This window comes from Carcharhinus amblyrhynchos, chromosome 34 (genome assembly GCF_965287045.1).
Source record: "Carcharhinus amblyrhynchos chromosome 34, sCarAmb.v2.hapA, whole genome shotgun sequence".
NCBI lineage: Eukaryota > Metazoa > Chordata > Chondrichthyes > Carcharhiniformes > Carcharhinidae > Carcharhinus > Carcharhinus amblyrhynchos.
In genome coordinates this window covers 15,060,761-15,077,636 of record NC_137357.1, presented here as the reverse complement: position 1 = coordinate 15,077,636, position 16,876 = coordinate 15,060,761, and the positions used below count along the sequence as shown (strand labels likewise).

The 16,876-nt window shown below is 45.7% G+C and overlaps 1 protein-coding gene across 1 annotated transcript in view; it reads right to left on the bottom strand.

The window, feature by feature from the left end:
- Positions 1 to 16,876, bottom strand: part of LOC145361304 (annexin A4-like) — a 61,260-nt gene that overhangs the window by 32,422 nt on the left and 11,962 nt on the right. The window contains exons 2-3 of the mRNA XM_080216956.1: positions 13,405 to 13,455; positions 2,024 to 2,111 (exon numbers count right to left, since the gene is read on the bottom strand). Coding sequence (XP_080073082.1) covers positions 2,024 to 2,111; positions 13,405 to 13,413 — 97 coding nt within the window. The 5' untranslated portion in view covers positions 13,414 to 13,455. The remainder of the gene's footprint in view (positions 1 to 2,023; positions 2,112 to 13,404; positions 13,456 to 16,876) is intronic.

Below are 16,876 nucleotides of genomic sequence, written 5' to 3'. Positions count from 1 at the left end.
TCTGCAACTCTGTCAGTTTTCTCAGCTCACAGCCTTAGCTGATATCACTCTGTTCCCAGGCTGACCGTGATGAGTGCTTGTTATTGCTACTACGGTTGTTTGTGTTTACTCTGGGAGTAAGTTTTACAATCCTGCATTGTTAGGAGGGCAGTCATGTTTTTTGGACAGGTTTCCCCCCCTCCCCCCCACAGTGAGTTAAGATTTCATTGTCAGTTCTCAACTGTAGTTGGGTTTCAAGAGGTATAGCAAGCTGAACAGAAGTCTCTCCCTCTTGCCCTGTATTATTTGAAAATTCTGCTGGTGATCTCAAAGCAAGATTTTGTCTTCCTGAAGGGAAGAATCTGCTGTTAGTAGATTGTCTGAAGTCTCTGATATTCTGGGAAATGATTCTGACTTAAACCTGTTGAGCGCATCAAGACAGAGCTTTCAATTCTCCAACCAAAGGACTTAATTCCTAGTATCACACAATACTAATATCACGTACTTTTACTGTGTCGAATCTATTTAAAGGGTTCTGTCGAAAGGAAGCTTGGTTTTGATTGCAACATCTTACAGATATTTGTTAAGGGTTTTATATGACTGTGGCTGTTTTGTTCCTTGTTTGTCATTGATAAAAGTTGTTTTTGATTTTCCTTCTTTCTATGCACGTTAACCATACTCAAAGTCCAAAAAAAGCTCCCGAGTGGGTCATTTGACTCAGCTCAGGTGAAACATCTCATGCTTCCCCTAGCCAAATTCAAGATGCCAAATTTGTGATCCAGGTAGAGTCCACAAAAACACTTCAGTTTCTAACCTGAACCAGAACAATTGGAAACAGAATATTTCTTGATGGTATGACTGAAAAGATAGCTGAAGGAATGGAAAGAGACAACACCCCCGATTCTTGCAGATGGGGAGAAGGGGGGGTGGGGGGTGGGGGGGGAGTCGAGACCAAGAAGAAAACCTTAAAAATTACAGTCAGGCCACTCACTCACAGTTTATAGCCTTGCTTGTCCTGGAACCAGAAGATCCTGCCTGAGGCCAATAAACCTTCGTTGTCCACTCCAAATCCTGTGGAGGGCACGATAAAATTCCTCACCTGATGGGAGGATGTGCTTCTTTACACAAGGTGGGAGGATCAAGAACTCTCTCCCCCAAAACTATCAAGCTGGGTGCAGAGTGGGGGGGGGGGGGGGGAGAGAGGAGGGGGTGACGATTCAGATTGAAGATTGATTGGGATTTCTGTTGGCTAACAGCATCAAAATGTTTGAGAACAGAGCGCATGGAGTTGGATACATGGAGGTAGCTTAGTCACGCAAAGGGAACTGATAATGTTGAGATGTTTTATCTTCTTATAAAAATATTGAAATTCAGTACAGCATGGACTCAGAATAGAGATAAGTTGTCACACAGCTCCCTTGTGTTAAGGCCACATCCGCAATAGCCCACATGACCAATAGTGTCACTCACGCACACTGACACCCATTAAAAAGACATCAGTATGGAAGACCATAAGACATAGGAGCAGAATGAGGCCACTCGGCCCATTGTGTCTGCTCCCCCATTCAATCACAGCTGATATTTTTCCTCATCCCCATAATTCTTGCTCCCCTTATCAATCAAGAACCTCTGTCTTAAAGACACTCAGTGACCCGGCCTCCACAGCCTTCTGTGACAAAGAGTTCCACAGATTCACCACTCTCCAGCTGAAGAATTTCCTCCTCATCTCTGTTTTAAAGGATCGTCCCTTTAACCTGAGGTTGTGCCCTCTGGTTCTTGTATACATTCTAATAGGAAGCTGCTTACTAGAATTATTACAGGTTTCTATAACAGTCCATAATAATGCAAATCAACCATCATGGATCTGAACAGCAGAACAATGCCTGGTCCTGTGTACGTGTTGCAATGCATTTAGAAATCAGTGTTGGTGAGACTAGAGGTGTCAGTGGCTCCTGCTATAGACCGACGGGGTGTGAATGGATTTAAAATCAACTTTGATGCAAAGGCAGCTATAAAGTTCAGTAACACACAAAGTCCCACATACCCAAGCCTTTCATTGCCTTTCTCAGCTTGGCTGCATCTTCCTGGGGATTGAATCCGGAGAATTCTCGGACTGTGCCACGTTGTCCAACCTGTGGCAAGAGAAACATCCCATCACCATTATTCAAAAACATTTCTTCCCCTTCCACACAACCTGTAAATGCAGCTGATGCTCTCTACTCCTCCTCTTCACACCTTGCAAGGGGCAACACTGATTCAATATCAGTAAACCTTAAAAAAATCTTCAGCTAAGGTTTGTGTGTGACGGGAGCATCATCAAGTGATTGGCTCCCTTTCCTTACCCTCCAGATTCGATTCCAGCCTCAGGTCATTGTCTGTGTGGAGTGTTTGTCCATTCCCCTGTGTCTGCATGGGTTTTCTCTGGGTGTCATAGAGGTTCACAGCATGGAAACAGGCCCTTCGGCCCAACTTGTCCATGCCACATTTTTTAAACCCTGAAGCTAGTCCCAATTGCCCACATCCCTCTGTAGCCATGCAACTGTCCAAATGCTTTTTAAAAAGACTAAGCTATACTCCAGTTTCCTCCCACACTCCAAATATGTGTAAATTCAGTGGATTGGCCATGATGAATTGTCCCTGAGGTGGGTACATTGGGTGGATTGGCTTTGATAAGTTACTCCTTAGGTGTGTAGGACCAGCTCTGGTAAATTGCCCCTTCAATGTGTAGGCTTGGTAGATTGGCCATACGAAATGTGAGAGATTACAGGGATAGAGTGGGGGGTATGGGCTTGGGTAAGATGCTCTTTCAGAGAGTCAGTGTGGGCTCGATGGGCCCATTGGCCTCATTCTGCACTGGAGGGATTCCACCCGAGTCAGAGTGCCACACACTACTCAGGAACCTGCTTAAATACAGATATTTTTCCCCCAAATGGACACATCTGCTTCCTTCATGCTCAAAAAGGGGGCAGGATGTAGAGAAGAAACATGCATCCACTCTGCACAAAGCTATGTAATTGGAAGAGAGGACAGTGTAAAGGGAGGGTGGCATTTTACTGGCACAAACTGCCACATGGAGTTAGTGACAGTGACAAAGAGACAGTGGCTCACCAACCTGGGACAAGAACCATCGACCATCCTACCTACAAGCAGAGAGAGACAACAGCAGCACACAAACACACGGGAGGACTTTGAGACCTTTCACAGACACCTGTGCAGTGATTACGATGATAGTATCCAAGATACAACAGCAAATTATTATACGTTGTAAAGATTTACACACCTGCTAAACAATTCACAACAGGAGAAAGCCATTCAGCCCTTCAAGCCTGCTCCACCATTCAATAACATTATGGCTGGTAAGCCCTGCTGACCACCCCTCCGCTTAACCCCCGTGTTCATCAAGAATCTATCGAGCTCAGCCTTGAAGAGTCTGCTTCTGGAGGAAGAGAGTTCCAACAACTCACCACCCTCAGAAAACATCTCAGCCTTCACTGAGCCATCCCCCAATTTTTTTTTTTCACAAAAACAGTGACACCTCATTTGAGGTTGTCCCATAAGAGGAAACATCCTCTCCACATCCACCCTATCAATACCCTCAGGATCTTAAAAGGCATTGATCAAGTTGCCTGTTACGCTACTAAACGCGAGTGGATACAAGCCAAAAACTTCTCCAAACTGTCCTCATCAGCAAACCTGTCCATTGACTGGTACTTCTCTCAAGTGCTTCCAACTCATTTACATCTTTCCTTAAAGAAGGGAGGCCAGTACCGTACACAGAGTTGTTCCAAAGCCCTGCACAATGGAAGCTCTCTCATTTTGTAATCAACTCTCCTTGCAGTAGATAATAGCACTCCCATTTGTTTTCCCAGTTCCTTGCTGTTTAAGTGACCAAGTGCTCAGTCTGTGTGTTGGTTGATGTTGGAAGAATGAGTGGAAAAAAAAAAGAGAATGCTGGAAAATCTCAGCAGGTCTGGCACATCTGTGGAGAGAAAAGAGCTGAGGCTTTGAGTCCACATGACCCTTCGTTGGTGGCAGGAGCTTTGACAAAAGGTCATCTGGACTCAAAACCTCAGCTCTTTTCTCTCCTCAGATGTGCCAGACCTGCTGAGATTTTCCAGCACTCTCTTTTGGTTTCAGATCCCAGCATATAGAATGACAGTGTTTCTTCAGATACATCTTTGGGAGTTGTGTCTGCATATGCAGCAGGAGATGCAAGCCAGTTCCACAGCTTCACACAGGATTTGAAAGCTGGCGACAGTAGAACCCATCACCATTGTTAGGTGTGGACTACATGCTGATGCCTTGGGAGGACAACTTGAAGCAACAACCTTCTGACCCTGAGGTCCATTCAGCAAAGCAGACACAGACAGGACATTGAGAAAGCAATCACAACTTCCAAAACCCTCACACCAGCGACAAGTGCTTGTGGGACAATTCCAGAATGGTTGTGGTGCAGAAGGAGGCCATTTGGCCCATAGGGTCTGTGCCAGCTCCGCAAACAAGTATCATAGCTTTGTGCCATTTCCCTACACATTGTTTCTAATGCCCTGTTGGATGCCTCCACCTACACCTCCAGGCAGAGCAATCCAAACTGTATCAGCTCTTACAACCAGGGTTTGGCAAAGCCCAGAGAATGGTTACAGCACAGAGAGGCCATTCAGTCTACCGTGTGTGCACCATGAGCTGCCCCTTCTCATCCCATCTTCCAGCACTGGGTCTGTAACTGTGTCGGTTACAGCACCTCAGTTGTCGGTCCAAGTTCCTTTCTGCCTCCCCCAACAAACTAAGCAGCAAATCCCAATTAATTTCCTTTTTCCAAAAGATTATCCAGACACTCCATTTGATTTGATTTATTATTGTCATCGGTACTAACAGTGAAAAGTATTGTTTGTGTGCTGTACAAACACAGCGTACCGTTCATTGAAAAGGAATAGGAGAGAGTACAGAATGTAGTGTTATAGTTGTAGCGAGGGTGTAGACAAAGATCAACTTAATGCAAGGTAAATCCATTCAAAAGTCTGGCAGCAGCGGGGAAGAAGCTGTTGAGTCAGTTGGTACGTGATCTCAGACTCTTGTATCTTTTCCCCCAACAGTGGAGACAATGTCCAGGGTGTGTGGGGTCCTTAATTATGCTGGCTGCTTTGCTGAGGCAGCAGGAAGTGTAGACAGAGTCAATGGATGGGAGGCTGGTTTGAGAGATGGATTGGGTTACATTCACAACCTTCTGTAGTTACTTGTGGACTAGGGCAGAGCAGTAGCTATACCAAACTGTGATATAACCAGAAAGAATGCATCTGTAAAAGGGGCGCTTTTCTGCATTTCCTCTGCTACCACAGTGACTGTACTTCACAGACTGCAAACTACTTTAGAGAGTAAGTGCAGACTCAAAATGGGCCCAAGTGCCTCTGTGCACTCAGGATCTAATGGTTCTGCTGAAAGATGGAGAGAATTGCTGCAAAACTGCATTCTTTCCTTGAGAAAGGTTTAAGATTAAAAAACCTAAAAGCAAAACATTCTGATTATTTGTTTCTTGAACAGACTGGAGACTAAGACAGGAAGACATTTCACAAGTATAATTTCAACAGAGGGAGGCATTGATTCATCAAGACTTAGCCAATTCTGCAAGATAACATATCTGTAGAAGATACGCTTCCCAAATTAACCTGTGAACAATATCAACTGTGCAAGCTCCACAGTTAATGGCACTCTGCTCTGCCCTGTCCCTGCAAACCTCACTCGTGTACTTGATCCAACTGCCTTCGGAAAAGGGATGATTGAACCTGCTTCCACAGCCCTTTCAGTCAACGTGTTCTTGATCACAACAAAAGTCCCCCGCCAGCACAAACCTTAACTCCCCACCGATCAAATCTTTGTTCTAAAAAAAGAGACACACCCCCTGCTTCTCTGCTCTCCCCAGTCCTGCTGCAGACTGGAGTAGAACCTTCATGATCAACCTAAGAACCCTAGCTCACGTGGCAACAGTTTTGGGTGGTTCTAATTTCACTTTCCAAGCCCTCAGCACAGCCTAATTGATGGTGTCCAGTGTTGTGTTTGCTAGTCAGCCAGCCAGCTTTCCACATCACGTGTGAAGCCAGCTCCTGCGATGTGTGTTCCAGGGAATACTGAACATTCTCATGGCACGAGAGCAGGGAGTTCCCTCGTTGCTATCCTGAACCAGCATTCCTCCAAACCCACAGTCCCAAAAATAGACAGGGCGAGTGGATGAGCTCACTGCCTGCCTGGCTTATGCAACAACCAGGCTGTGTGGAGCTCAGACTGGGCAGGTGATGGGAACATGCTTGGACTCTGGAGCAGGAAGATGCCTGCTGTGACCACCATTCAATACAACTTCATCATGGCTGATGCTGCTGGGATCTGGACTCCAATTCCCTGACTGTCTCCCATACCCCTTGTTACCCTTGTCCATATGAGGAATGGCTGAGGACTCTGGGTCTGTACTTGTTGGAGTTTGGAGCAGAAGGCTGTGGAGGCCAGGTCATTCAGTGTCTTTCAGACAAAGACAAATAGATTCCTGATTAATTAGGGGATCAGGGGTTAGGGGGAGAAGTCCGGAGAATGGGGATGAGAAAAATATCAGCAATGATCGAGTCTGCTTGACCAATGGGCCAAGTGGTCTCATTCTGCTCTTATGGTTCCACATTCCTTGGGAACTTGCACAAAAGCATCTGAGTTTGGTTTATACTTAGGACTCAGGGCCAAGGAAGGAAAGCCTCAGCATTCCACTGATAACTGCCTTTCATTTACAAAAAAAAATGAAAGCAACATCAAGATATTTCAGTGTGATAAATTTCCTGCAGTCACTGACCTTACTCTCGACTAACAGTGTTAAGTGCTGAGCAATCCTCCCACTCGCCTCTGCCTTTTTTTTTGTTCAAACACTGTGCAATCATCCTGGGCCGCAGTGAAAAATGTGCATCAGAGAAAGGCTGCCCATCAGCTGAGCTCCAGAGGCGAGGCAAACATTGCAAAATGTGTGCGTGGGCCCTCAAACACAGGAGCAACTGTAGCAAGCTCAGTGTGAGATACCAACTCACCAAAAAGAGTCAACTGGAAGTAAAAAAAAACACTACTTCCATTTATCAGGCCACGCTATCCAATATCAAACTACAAAAGCATTCACATTATCAGGTTCCCAAACATTTAAAAACTAGATTATCTGGTTATCACGTTCTCATCTGTCAGAATCAACTGTGTGTAAATTGGCTGGGAAGCACCCTGCACCAAAAGCAGTAACTGCAACTAAAAATATTTCAGAGGCTGTTGACTTTGGGCTGCTTTTTGTTTTAGAAAAAGTATTTGTGAGACGTGGGTGTTGCTGGCCAGGCCAGCATTTGTGGCCCTCCCTAGTTGCCGGAGGGCAGTTGAGTCAACCACATTGCTGTGCCTTTGGGGTTACACATAGGCCAGACTGGGTAAGGACGGCAGATTTCCTTCCCTAAAAAGGACATGAGTGAACCAGACGGGTTTTTCCTGACGACGGTTTCATGATCAGGAGATTCTTAATTCCAATTTTTTTTTGGTCGAATTCAAATTTCATCTTGGTAGGATTCGAATCCATAACGTTAGCTGAGTTTGTGGAGTAGTGGTCCAGTGGTAATACCACTTGGCCATCATGTTCCCCTGGAGGCATCTTTCTCCAGCAAAGATCCAGTATCAAAAAGGACAGGTCAAATGGCCTCCTCCCGCACTGCAGAGCACCAGTAATTTTATCCCTGAAGAAGCAACCGATTCCTCTCAGCAGATAAAGCTAAACAAGGGCCACACAACGAACTTCACATCCTCAAAAAAACAGTTCAGCCAATAATGCCTCGTTCATCATAGCAAGGCTTCCAAACTGACACACGTTATCAGCCCCCTGTTCTCCAACAAGCTGCTCTCACTGCTGAGAACTTCCAGCTTTTCAGTTCCATGACAATTTATTCTTGTACACAACTAACAACAAAATTAACACCACTTTGCACTCAGGCAGCGCGCAAGCATTAGACAGCAGGTCAGAGGTTGGACTGCAATCTTGTTAGCTCTTATGCGGAGGCAGATTCAAACCACGTGTGACCTTGTCATCTAATGAGAGCCATTTCTCGGACTCCTGCAAAGTGCAGCTCACGCGCAGCAAGAAGTGACTGCCTGAACTATGAGGTTTTAGTCCAACCTATTTATGTGATAATATACTCACAAGCTTTTGGGTTAGTCCCTTCGTCAGGTGAATGGAGAGTTCTGGCCTCAGACAGAGCATATAAAGCACAGACAGTTTAGAGATTACTGATTAGAATGCGAATCCTTACACCTAACCTGCTGTTCAAGACCTGAAGTGGCTGATAATGTGAGTGGAAGGAGCACTGATCACAGTTTAAAGAGATGTGTATTGTCTCCAGACAGTACAGTGAGTGAGGTTTTGCAAACCCAGGCAAGTCACGGGGGTTACAGATAGTGCGACATGAACCCAAGATCCCTGTTGAGACCGTCCTCATGTGTGCGGAACTTGGCTATCAGTCTCTGCTCAGCAACTCTGCGCTGCCGTGTATCGTGAAGGCCGCCTTGGAGAATGCTTACCCGAAGGTCAGAGGTTGAATGCCCGTGACCACTGAAGTGTTCGCCAACAGGAAGGGAACAGTCTTGCCTGGTGACTGTCGAGCGATGTTCATTCATCCGTTGTCGTAGCGTCTGCATGGTCTCCCCAATGTACCATGCTTCGGGACATCCTTTCTTGCAACGTATCAGGTAGACAATGTTGGCCGAGTTGCAAGAGTATTTACCATGTACCTGGTGGATGGTATTCTCACGTGTGATGATGGTATCCATGTAAGCATTCTCCAAGGCGGCCTTCACGACACACGACAGCGCAGAGTCGCTGAACAGAGACTGATAGCCAAGTTCCGCACACATGAGGACGGTCTCAACAGGGATCTTGGGTTCATGTCGCACTATCTGTAACCCCCGTGACTTGCCTGGGTTTGCAAAACCTCACTTACTGTACTGTCTGGAGACAATACACATCTCTTTAAACTGTGATCAGTGCTCCTTCCACTCACATTATCAGCCACTTCAGGTCTTGAACAGCAGGTTAGGTGTAAGGATTCGCATTCTAATCAGTAATCTCTAAACTGTCTGTGCTTTATATGCTCTGAGGCCAGAACTCTCCATTCACCTGACGAAGGGACTAACCCGAAAGCTTGCGAGTATATTATCAAATAAATAGGTTGGACTAAAACCTGGTGTGGTCAGACTTTTCACTGTGTTTACGCCAGTCCAACGCCGGCATACCCACATCATGAACTATGAGGCGCAGAGCTTCTCGGTCTCAGAGCTACACACACACACACACCTCAAAGACAATGTTGACAGGAAAAAGACAGGGTGGATTCAGTCAGATGGTTCCCTGAGCAGACTATCAGCAACAAGCACCAAGACCTGCTGGGAAGGGCACTTCCCTTCAGATCCTTCATGCACACCACAGGTCTCAACCACATGCTGCCCTAGAAGCAGCTGCAGGGGTGATGAGACGGTCGCACACCTCTTTGTGGAACGTGCCTTTGCAAAGGTGGTGTGGAGCGCGATGCAGTGGTATTTGTCAAGGTTCATCCCAAACAGTTTGGTGATGCAGGACTCAGTGCTCTGTGGGCTGTTTCCAGGGATGCACACCGAGACAGACATCAACTGCTGCTGGAGCGTCATCAACTCGATCAAAGATGCTTTTGGTCCATCTGAAACTTGCTCATCTTCCAGTGCAAAGATTGGTCCTCAGCCGAGTGTTGCAGACTGGCGCATTTCACTGCCCAGGACTATGTGCGAGGGACGCTCTCAAGCTTGGGGCAGCCAAGGCACAATGGGGAAAGGCCACTGTTTAAAAGCCTTTCAACCAAGGTAGACTGAGGGGCCAGTAATTGTAAAAACAAACCACTGGACTGTGTCACCGTGTGCAACTCTGAAAACAGCACAGTCAAGTGTGAGTAATTATGTAGTTTGTTGAAGAACTGAATTGCAAAGTCTTGGAACAGAGCACTGTAAAATATTGAAGTTACGGAAAATGGAAATGACTGTTTGTAATGATTGGAAATGCTGTTTCTGTGATGGTTTATTACAGAGTATTTCTGAATAAAGTATATTTTTGAAGTAAAAACAATATTGGCAGCGCTATCAATGTTTTCAAACTCAATTGCCTCCCTCTTCCCTTTGCCTGGTGAAGACAAGATCAGAGACCCCTGCTAAACAATCCAGCATACAGTCAGCACCACTGTCCAGGGATAACTGAATAAGAAGTCTCACAACACCAGGTTTATTTGGTGGCAAACACCACTAGCTCACTGAGCACTGTTCCTTCGTCAGGTGAGTGGGAGGAGCAGCAGTGCTCCGAAAGCTTGTGGTGTTTGCTACCAAATAAACCTGTTGGACTTGAACCCAGTGTTGGGAGACTTCTTAGTGTCTGTTTACCCCAGTCCAACGCCAGCATCTCCACATCAGGGCTAACAGGACAGAGGAACAGCTGGCCTGCCACCAGGCAAAAACGTGCCAGGGAATTCTTGATCATATCCTTCAACACCGACTCCCTGCCTCTGGAATAATCTGCACCGTCAGAGTCAGATTTTGTGATGCCCCACAGAGTTGAACAGCTGGCCACACGTGCAGCCGGGTCTCACTTGGGCAACTTTCAGAAAACCCGGCCTCACATCTGAATGTGTGACTGTCGTCAAATCACGTCTGAATCTTCAGCGAGTCATTCCAAATTCAATCCAGACCAAACTTTACTCATGAGCAGGTATATTCAATATTTAACCAGCGACCAATAGATACTTCTAGCCCCTCAACTGCACCTGTGGCACAGTGCCCCCATTGTAAACAAAACTCTACCCCAGGAAGTATTTTGTACACCAGGTGTGACAACACTGTGCGCATGCACCTTAATACTACAATCTGTCAGCAAGGGAGACTTAAAAACACGGTTAGAAAATCATCGTAGCATTGGACTAAGTTGACGTGTTTGAATGAAAGGGACATGATAGAAACAGAGAATATAGTTCCAGACAAATCCGATGTCGTGCATTTTGGAAGATCCGAGACAGAAGGGAAATATACAGTCAATGACAAAACCCTTATGCATACTGATAAGCAAAGGGATCTGGGTGTACTGGTACACAGGTCACTGAAAGTGACAATGCAGGTGGAGAAGGTAGTCACAAAGGCATACTTGCCTTCATTGGCCAGGGCACTGAGTTTAAAAATTGGCTAACCATATTGCAGCTTTAGAGAACCTGAGTAAGCCTGTAGTTGAAAAATGGTGTTCAATTCTGGTCACCACACTACCATAAGGGTGTGCAGGCTTTGGAGAGGGTACAGAAAAGATTTACCAGGATGTTGCCTGGTATGGAGGACATGAGCTCTGAGGAGAGGTTGGAGAAACTTGGTTTGTTCTCACTGGAATGACAGAGGTTGAGGGGCAACGTGATAGAAAAGTCTACAAGATTACGAGAGGCACAGACAGAGTGGATAGTCAGAAGCTTTTTCCCAGGGTGGAAGAGTCAATTACTAATGCGCACAGGTTTAAAGTGCGAGGGGAAAGGTTTAAAGGAGATTTTTTTTTAAAAAAACAGAGGTGGTGGGTGTCTGGGACTTGCTGCTGGGGGAGGTAATGGAAGCACACTGAGTTTTAAGGGATGTCTTGACAAATACATGAATAGGATGGAAATAGAGGGATATGGCCCCCCCCCAAGGGTCAGGGGTTTTGGTTAAGTCGAGCAGCATGTCGATATAGGCTTGGAGGGCTGAAGGGCCTGTTCCTGTGCTGTACTTTTCTTTGGTCTTGTTGATAGGAGCAGAGGGAGGCCATTTGGCCCTTTGAGCTGATTGTGGATAACTGTCCAACTCAATAACCTCATCCTGCTTTCTCCCCCATAACTGTTGATCCCAATCGCAACAAGACATGTCAGACAAATTTAACCAATAGGCTTTTTGAGGATGGAACGAGCGTGTCAAGGAAAACCTACAAGAGCAGGAAACTTCAATTTCCAGAAGGCATTTGATAGGGTGTCCCACAAAAAGATCAACACACAAGATAAAAAGGGGGCGGGGGAGGTAAGAACATTGAAGACATGATGTATAGGATGCTGGCGCAGGACTGGGTAAACACAGTAAGGAGTCTCAAGACTAGATTAGAGTGCAACAAATTTGTTTGATAGTAATCTTACAAGCTTTCAGAAACAGTGTTCTTTGTCAGGTGTGTGGAAGGTAGAATGTAATGTTGTGAGACTTCTCACAGAAGATTGAATACAGGAGTTGGGACGTCTTGTTGAAGTTGTGCAAGGCACTGGTAAGGCCAGACTTGGAATACTGTGTAGAGTTCTGGTCCCCCCCATTATAGAAAGAATATTATTAAACTACAAAAAGAGCAGAAAAGATTTACTCAGATGCTCCTGGGATTTGATGGTTTGAAATTATAAAGGGAGAGGCTGGATAGACTGGGATTTTTTCCTCTGGAGTGTAGAAGGCTGAGGGGTGATCTCATAGAGGTCTACAAAATAATGAGGGGCACAGATCAGCTACATCGTGAACATCTTTTCCCAAAGGTTAGGGGAGTCTAAAACTACAGATCATAGGTTTAAAGGAGATAGGGGAGAGATACAAAAGGGTCTGGGGGGCAATTTTTTCCACAGAGGGTGGTGAGTGTCTGAAACAAGCTGCCAGAGGTAGGAGTAGAGGTGGGTACAATTTGGTCTTTTAAAAAGCATGTAGACAGTTACATGGGTTTCCAGGAATATGGATCAAATGGGACTAGCTTTGGGGTGTTTAAAAAAAAAAAGGAGCAGCATGGCCAAGTTGGGCCAAAGGGCCTGTTTTCATGTGGTAAACCTCTGACTCTGCATAAGAGGGAATGATATTGCTTCCTGGGACGAGAAGGCTGTCCCCTGATGAGAGGCTAAAGTAAATTGGGTCCGCGTTCTCTGGAGATTCGAAGAACATGAGGTGACTGCACTAAAACGTCAAAGACTTGTTAAAAATGTGAAAACGTGAAGGGATTAAAAATCACTGCCATAATCTCCCCCATTAAATAAAAAACAGGGGTGGTTAAACTTTAATTCCCCAACATTAAAACTTCAGTGCCGTACTCTGCATGCACAGAGAGATACTGACGCAGAATGTTCACAAGGAGGCTTGGTTAATAAAGTCAACAGTAGCTGTATCACAGGAGCTGCTCACCAGCTGACACTGCGCTCCAACAGTGGATCTTCCCACTGCAAACACTTGACATTTGTGCCAAGCAAGTGATTACAGTTTAACAGGGACAAAATCAAGTCAATGTAACCTTTGGCATCGCTATCGATCCCAGTCAATCCCTCGAAATCTCAACGCGTTAATTCAGAAGCAGGCAGGGGACCTGGAGAGACGGAAGGGGTCAAGCTTCTCAGTACTTACGGCTGCCATGGTAACACAACGATTGAAAACTTGTCCTCAGTGGGCTGATGCCTGGTTTGTGAGAGAGAGAGAGAGAGAGAGAGAGAGAGAGAGATTACAAAAACTGGTCAAGATTATTACACACAGCTCAAATTTGAATTGAAGATATTTCAGCAAATTATAAAAAGAGGAACAACAGTTAACTTGACCAAGTCTATGAGTTTGAATCAAATTCAAACTTCAGAAGATTTACATCATGGAAACAGGTCTTTCGGCGTAACTTGTCCATGCCGCCCTTAAAAAGACCCCTGAGCTAATACTGATTGCCTGCATTTGGCCCATATCCCTCTATACCCATTGTACCCCTGTAACTGTCCAAATGCTTTTCAGAAGACAACATTGTACCCACCTCTGGCAGTTTGTTCCAGACACTCACCACCCTCTGTGTGGAAAAATTGCCCCTCTGGACATTTTTGAATCTCCCTCCTCTCACCTTAAACTTGCGCCCTCCAGTTTTAGACTCTCCAATCTTTGGGAAAAGATATTGACTATCTAGCTGATCTGATCTATGCCCCTCATTATTGTATAGATCTCTATAAGACCACCCCTCAGCCTCCTACGCTCCAGAGGAAAAAGTCCCAGTCTATCCAGCCTCTCCTTATAACTCAAACCAAGTCCCGGTCACATCCTAGTAAATATTTTCTGCACTCTTTCTAATTTAATAATATCCTTTCTATAATAGGGTGATCACAATTGCACACGGTATTCCAAGTGTGTCCTTACCAATGTCTTGTACAACTTCAACAAGACATTCCAACTCCAGTGTTCAATGTTCTGATTTGTGATTGTCACATGGACATGGAGTGAAGAGTATTGTTTCTTGCGTGCTATACAGAAAAGAACACTGTTCATGGTGAAGAAAAGGAGAGAGTGCAGAATGTACTGTTAGTCATAGCTCGGGTGTAGAGAAAGATGAACTTAATGTGAGGTAAGTCCATTCAAAAGTCTGACAGCAGCAGGGAAGAAGCTGTTCTTGAGTCAGTTGGAACCTGACCTCAGACTTTTGTATCTTTTTCTGGACGAAGGTGGAAGAGAGAATGTCCGGGGTGTGTGGGATCCTTAATTATACTGGCTGCTTTGCTGAGGCAGCGGGAAGTGTAGACAGAGTCAATGGATGGGGAGGCTGGTTTGTGTGATGGATTGGGCTACATTCACAACCTTTTGTAGTTCCTTGCTTGTCGTTACTGTCGAGGCTAACGATTTTGGATGATGATACAGGATCAGGATGATGAGGTGGCAGAGTGGCACAGTGTTTTGTTAATGTTACAGCCTCATGGTGCCAGGGACCTGGGTTCGATTCCTGGCTTGGGTCTTCGTATGGAGTTTGCACGTCCTCCCTCAGTCCAAAACTTTCCAGGTTAGAAGGATTACCCATGATAAATATACAGGGAAAGGGCAGGGGAATGAGGGCCTGGGGAAGATGCATCTTCCACATCGTGGGCCTTCTCTCTGATTGTAAGGATGTAATGCCCCAAAGACCATTACAGCCTCAAAGATGCACAGCAAGAGCCCAATTTATCCAAGTCACTGTCTTCCAGAGGAGATGTTAAACCAAGGCCCTAGCTCACCGTAAAAAAGATGCCATGACAGCATTTCATCCTGCCCAGGTCCAACATTCATTCTACAACCCACATCACCAAAAAACATATGATCTGCTCACTGCCGCTTCTGGGATCTTGCTGTGTCTAAAACAGGAGCTGTGCTTCCATCATTTCCACACTTCAAAACTACGTCACTGGATCAGCCTTATTGGATGGTATTACAGCCAACATGGCCTCGAATCCACTCTGCTGCCTGGCCCCTCCCAGGACCTTTGCACCCTCCCTTTGTTAGTCACAAGATTGGACATCCCTGAGCTTGTGACAAGGCACTACACAAATGGAAGTCTCCACGTGTGGTTTCCTGGATCTTGTTACCCTTAAATACCTTCGCTTGGTCACCACAGGCAGACCTGGCTCCATCAAACAGCTCAGAAAAACATTTCAACCCGAGTCAACCAGCTGGGGTCCAACCAAAAAGGTGTTTAACCTGCAGTATCGCCCATGTGTCACTCTGGGTGTGGTCATGGAATGCTAATAGTTCTGGATAACTCAAACTCGTTTAACCTGATGCTCAAGTATCTTCAGCTCTTCCTCTGGTGACTTGCCAGTGGAAACAGTTCCTCCCAATGTGCTCTGACACGCTGGGACAAATAGGCCATTCAGCCTCTCAAGCCTGCTCTGCCATTCAGTAAGATCACAGCTGACTGCAGACTGAAGTTACAATCCATTCTCATCTCCCAATAACTTATCACCCTCTTGTTAAATCTAGAATCTATCCACTTCTGCCTTTGAAATACTCTCAGATTCTGCTTCCGCTGCCTTTCTAGGAAGAGTGTTGGAGCGACTCCTGATCTTCAGAGAAAATTTCCCCTCATTTCCATCATCAAAACCCTTCATTTTGAAGATCGCTTCCGTCTCCCTCGCTTGGGTTTTTTTTTTCCCCCAATTTCACTGCACTAAACAGCCAATCCCTTCCTGGTGATTCCACCTCCAGTTTTTGGTTAGATTTGCAATGAGAAACACATGGCAGTGTCACTCCTGACCCAGAACACTTCTCTCTTTTTCTGAGCCGCTTGTTCTTTTCCAAGAGGGTTTCTCCTACCTTTGAGAAGTTCTGTGTAGATCAGCCAGTACGGTCACGTTCAGGGTATGCTTCTTGGAGAAGACGCAAGGTTACATCCATCACAAGTCCCCCAGCTCCCCACACACCACACCACCCCCGCCCCCCCAAACCATCCCCTCAAATTAGGGAAGTTCAGCCATTACAAAGTGCATTACAGCCAATCACGCACAGGAATAAAGCTCTGGGGGTGCAGAGAAGATTCACTGGGTTGATTCCAGAGTTGAGAGGGTTGGCTTATGGAGGAGAGACTGAGTAGACTGGGGCTATACTCATTGGAATTCAGAAGAAGGAAGGGAGATCTTATAGAAACATAAAAGATTATGAAGGGAATAAATAAGATAGAAGCAGGGAAGTTGTTTCCCACTGGTGGGTGAAACTACAACTTGGGGGCATGGCCTCAAAATAAGGGGAAGCAGATTTAGGACTGAGTTGAAGAGGAACTTCTTCACACAAAGGGTTGTGAATCTGTGGAATTCCCTGCCCAGTTGAGGCTGCCTCATTGAATGTTTTCAAGGCAAGGATAGATACATTTTTGAACAGTAAAGGAACTAAGGGTTATGGTGAGCGGGCGGGTAAGTGGAGCTGAGTCCAGGAAAAGTTCAGCCATGATCTTATTGAATGGCGGAGCAGGCTCGAGGGGCCAGATGGCCGACTCCTGCTCCTAGTTCTTACGTTCTTATAAATAGCAGTATGGCAGTGACCAGATCATTTTTTTTTTTTAGTGATGTGGGTTAGCGAGTGACTATTTGACCTGGGCAGGATGGAACAC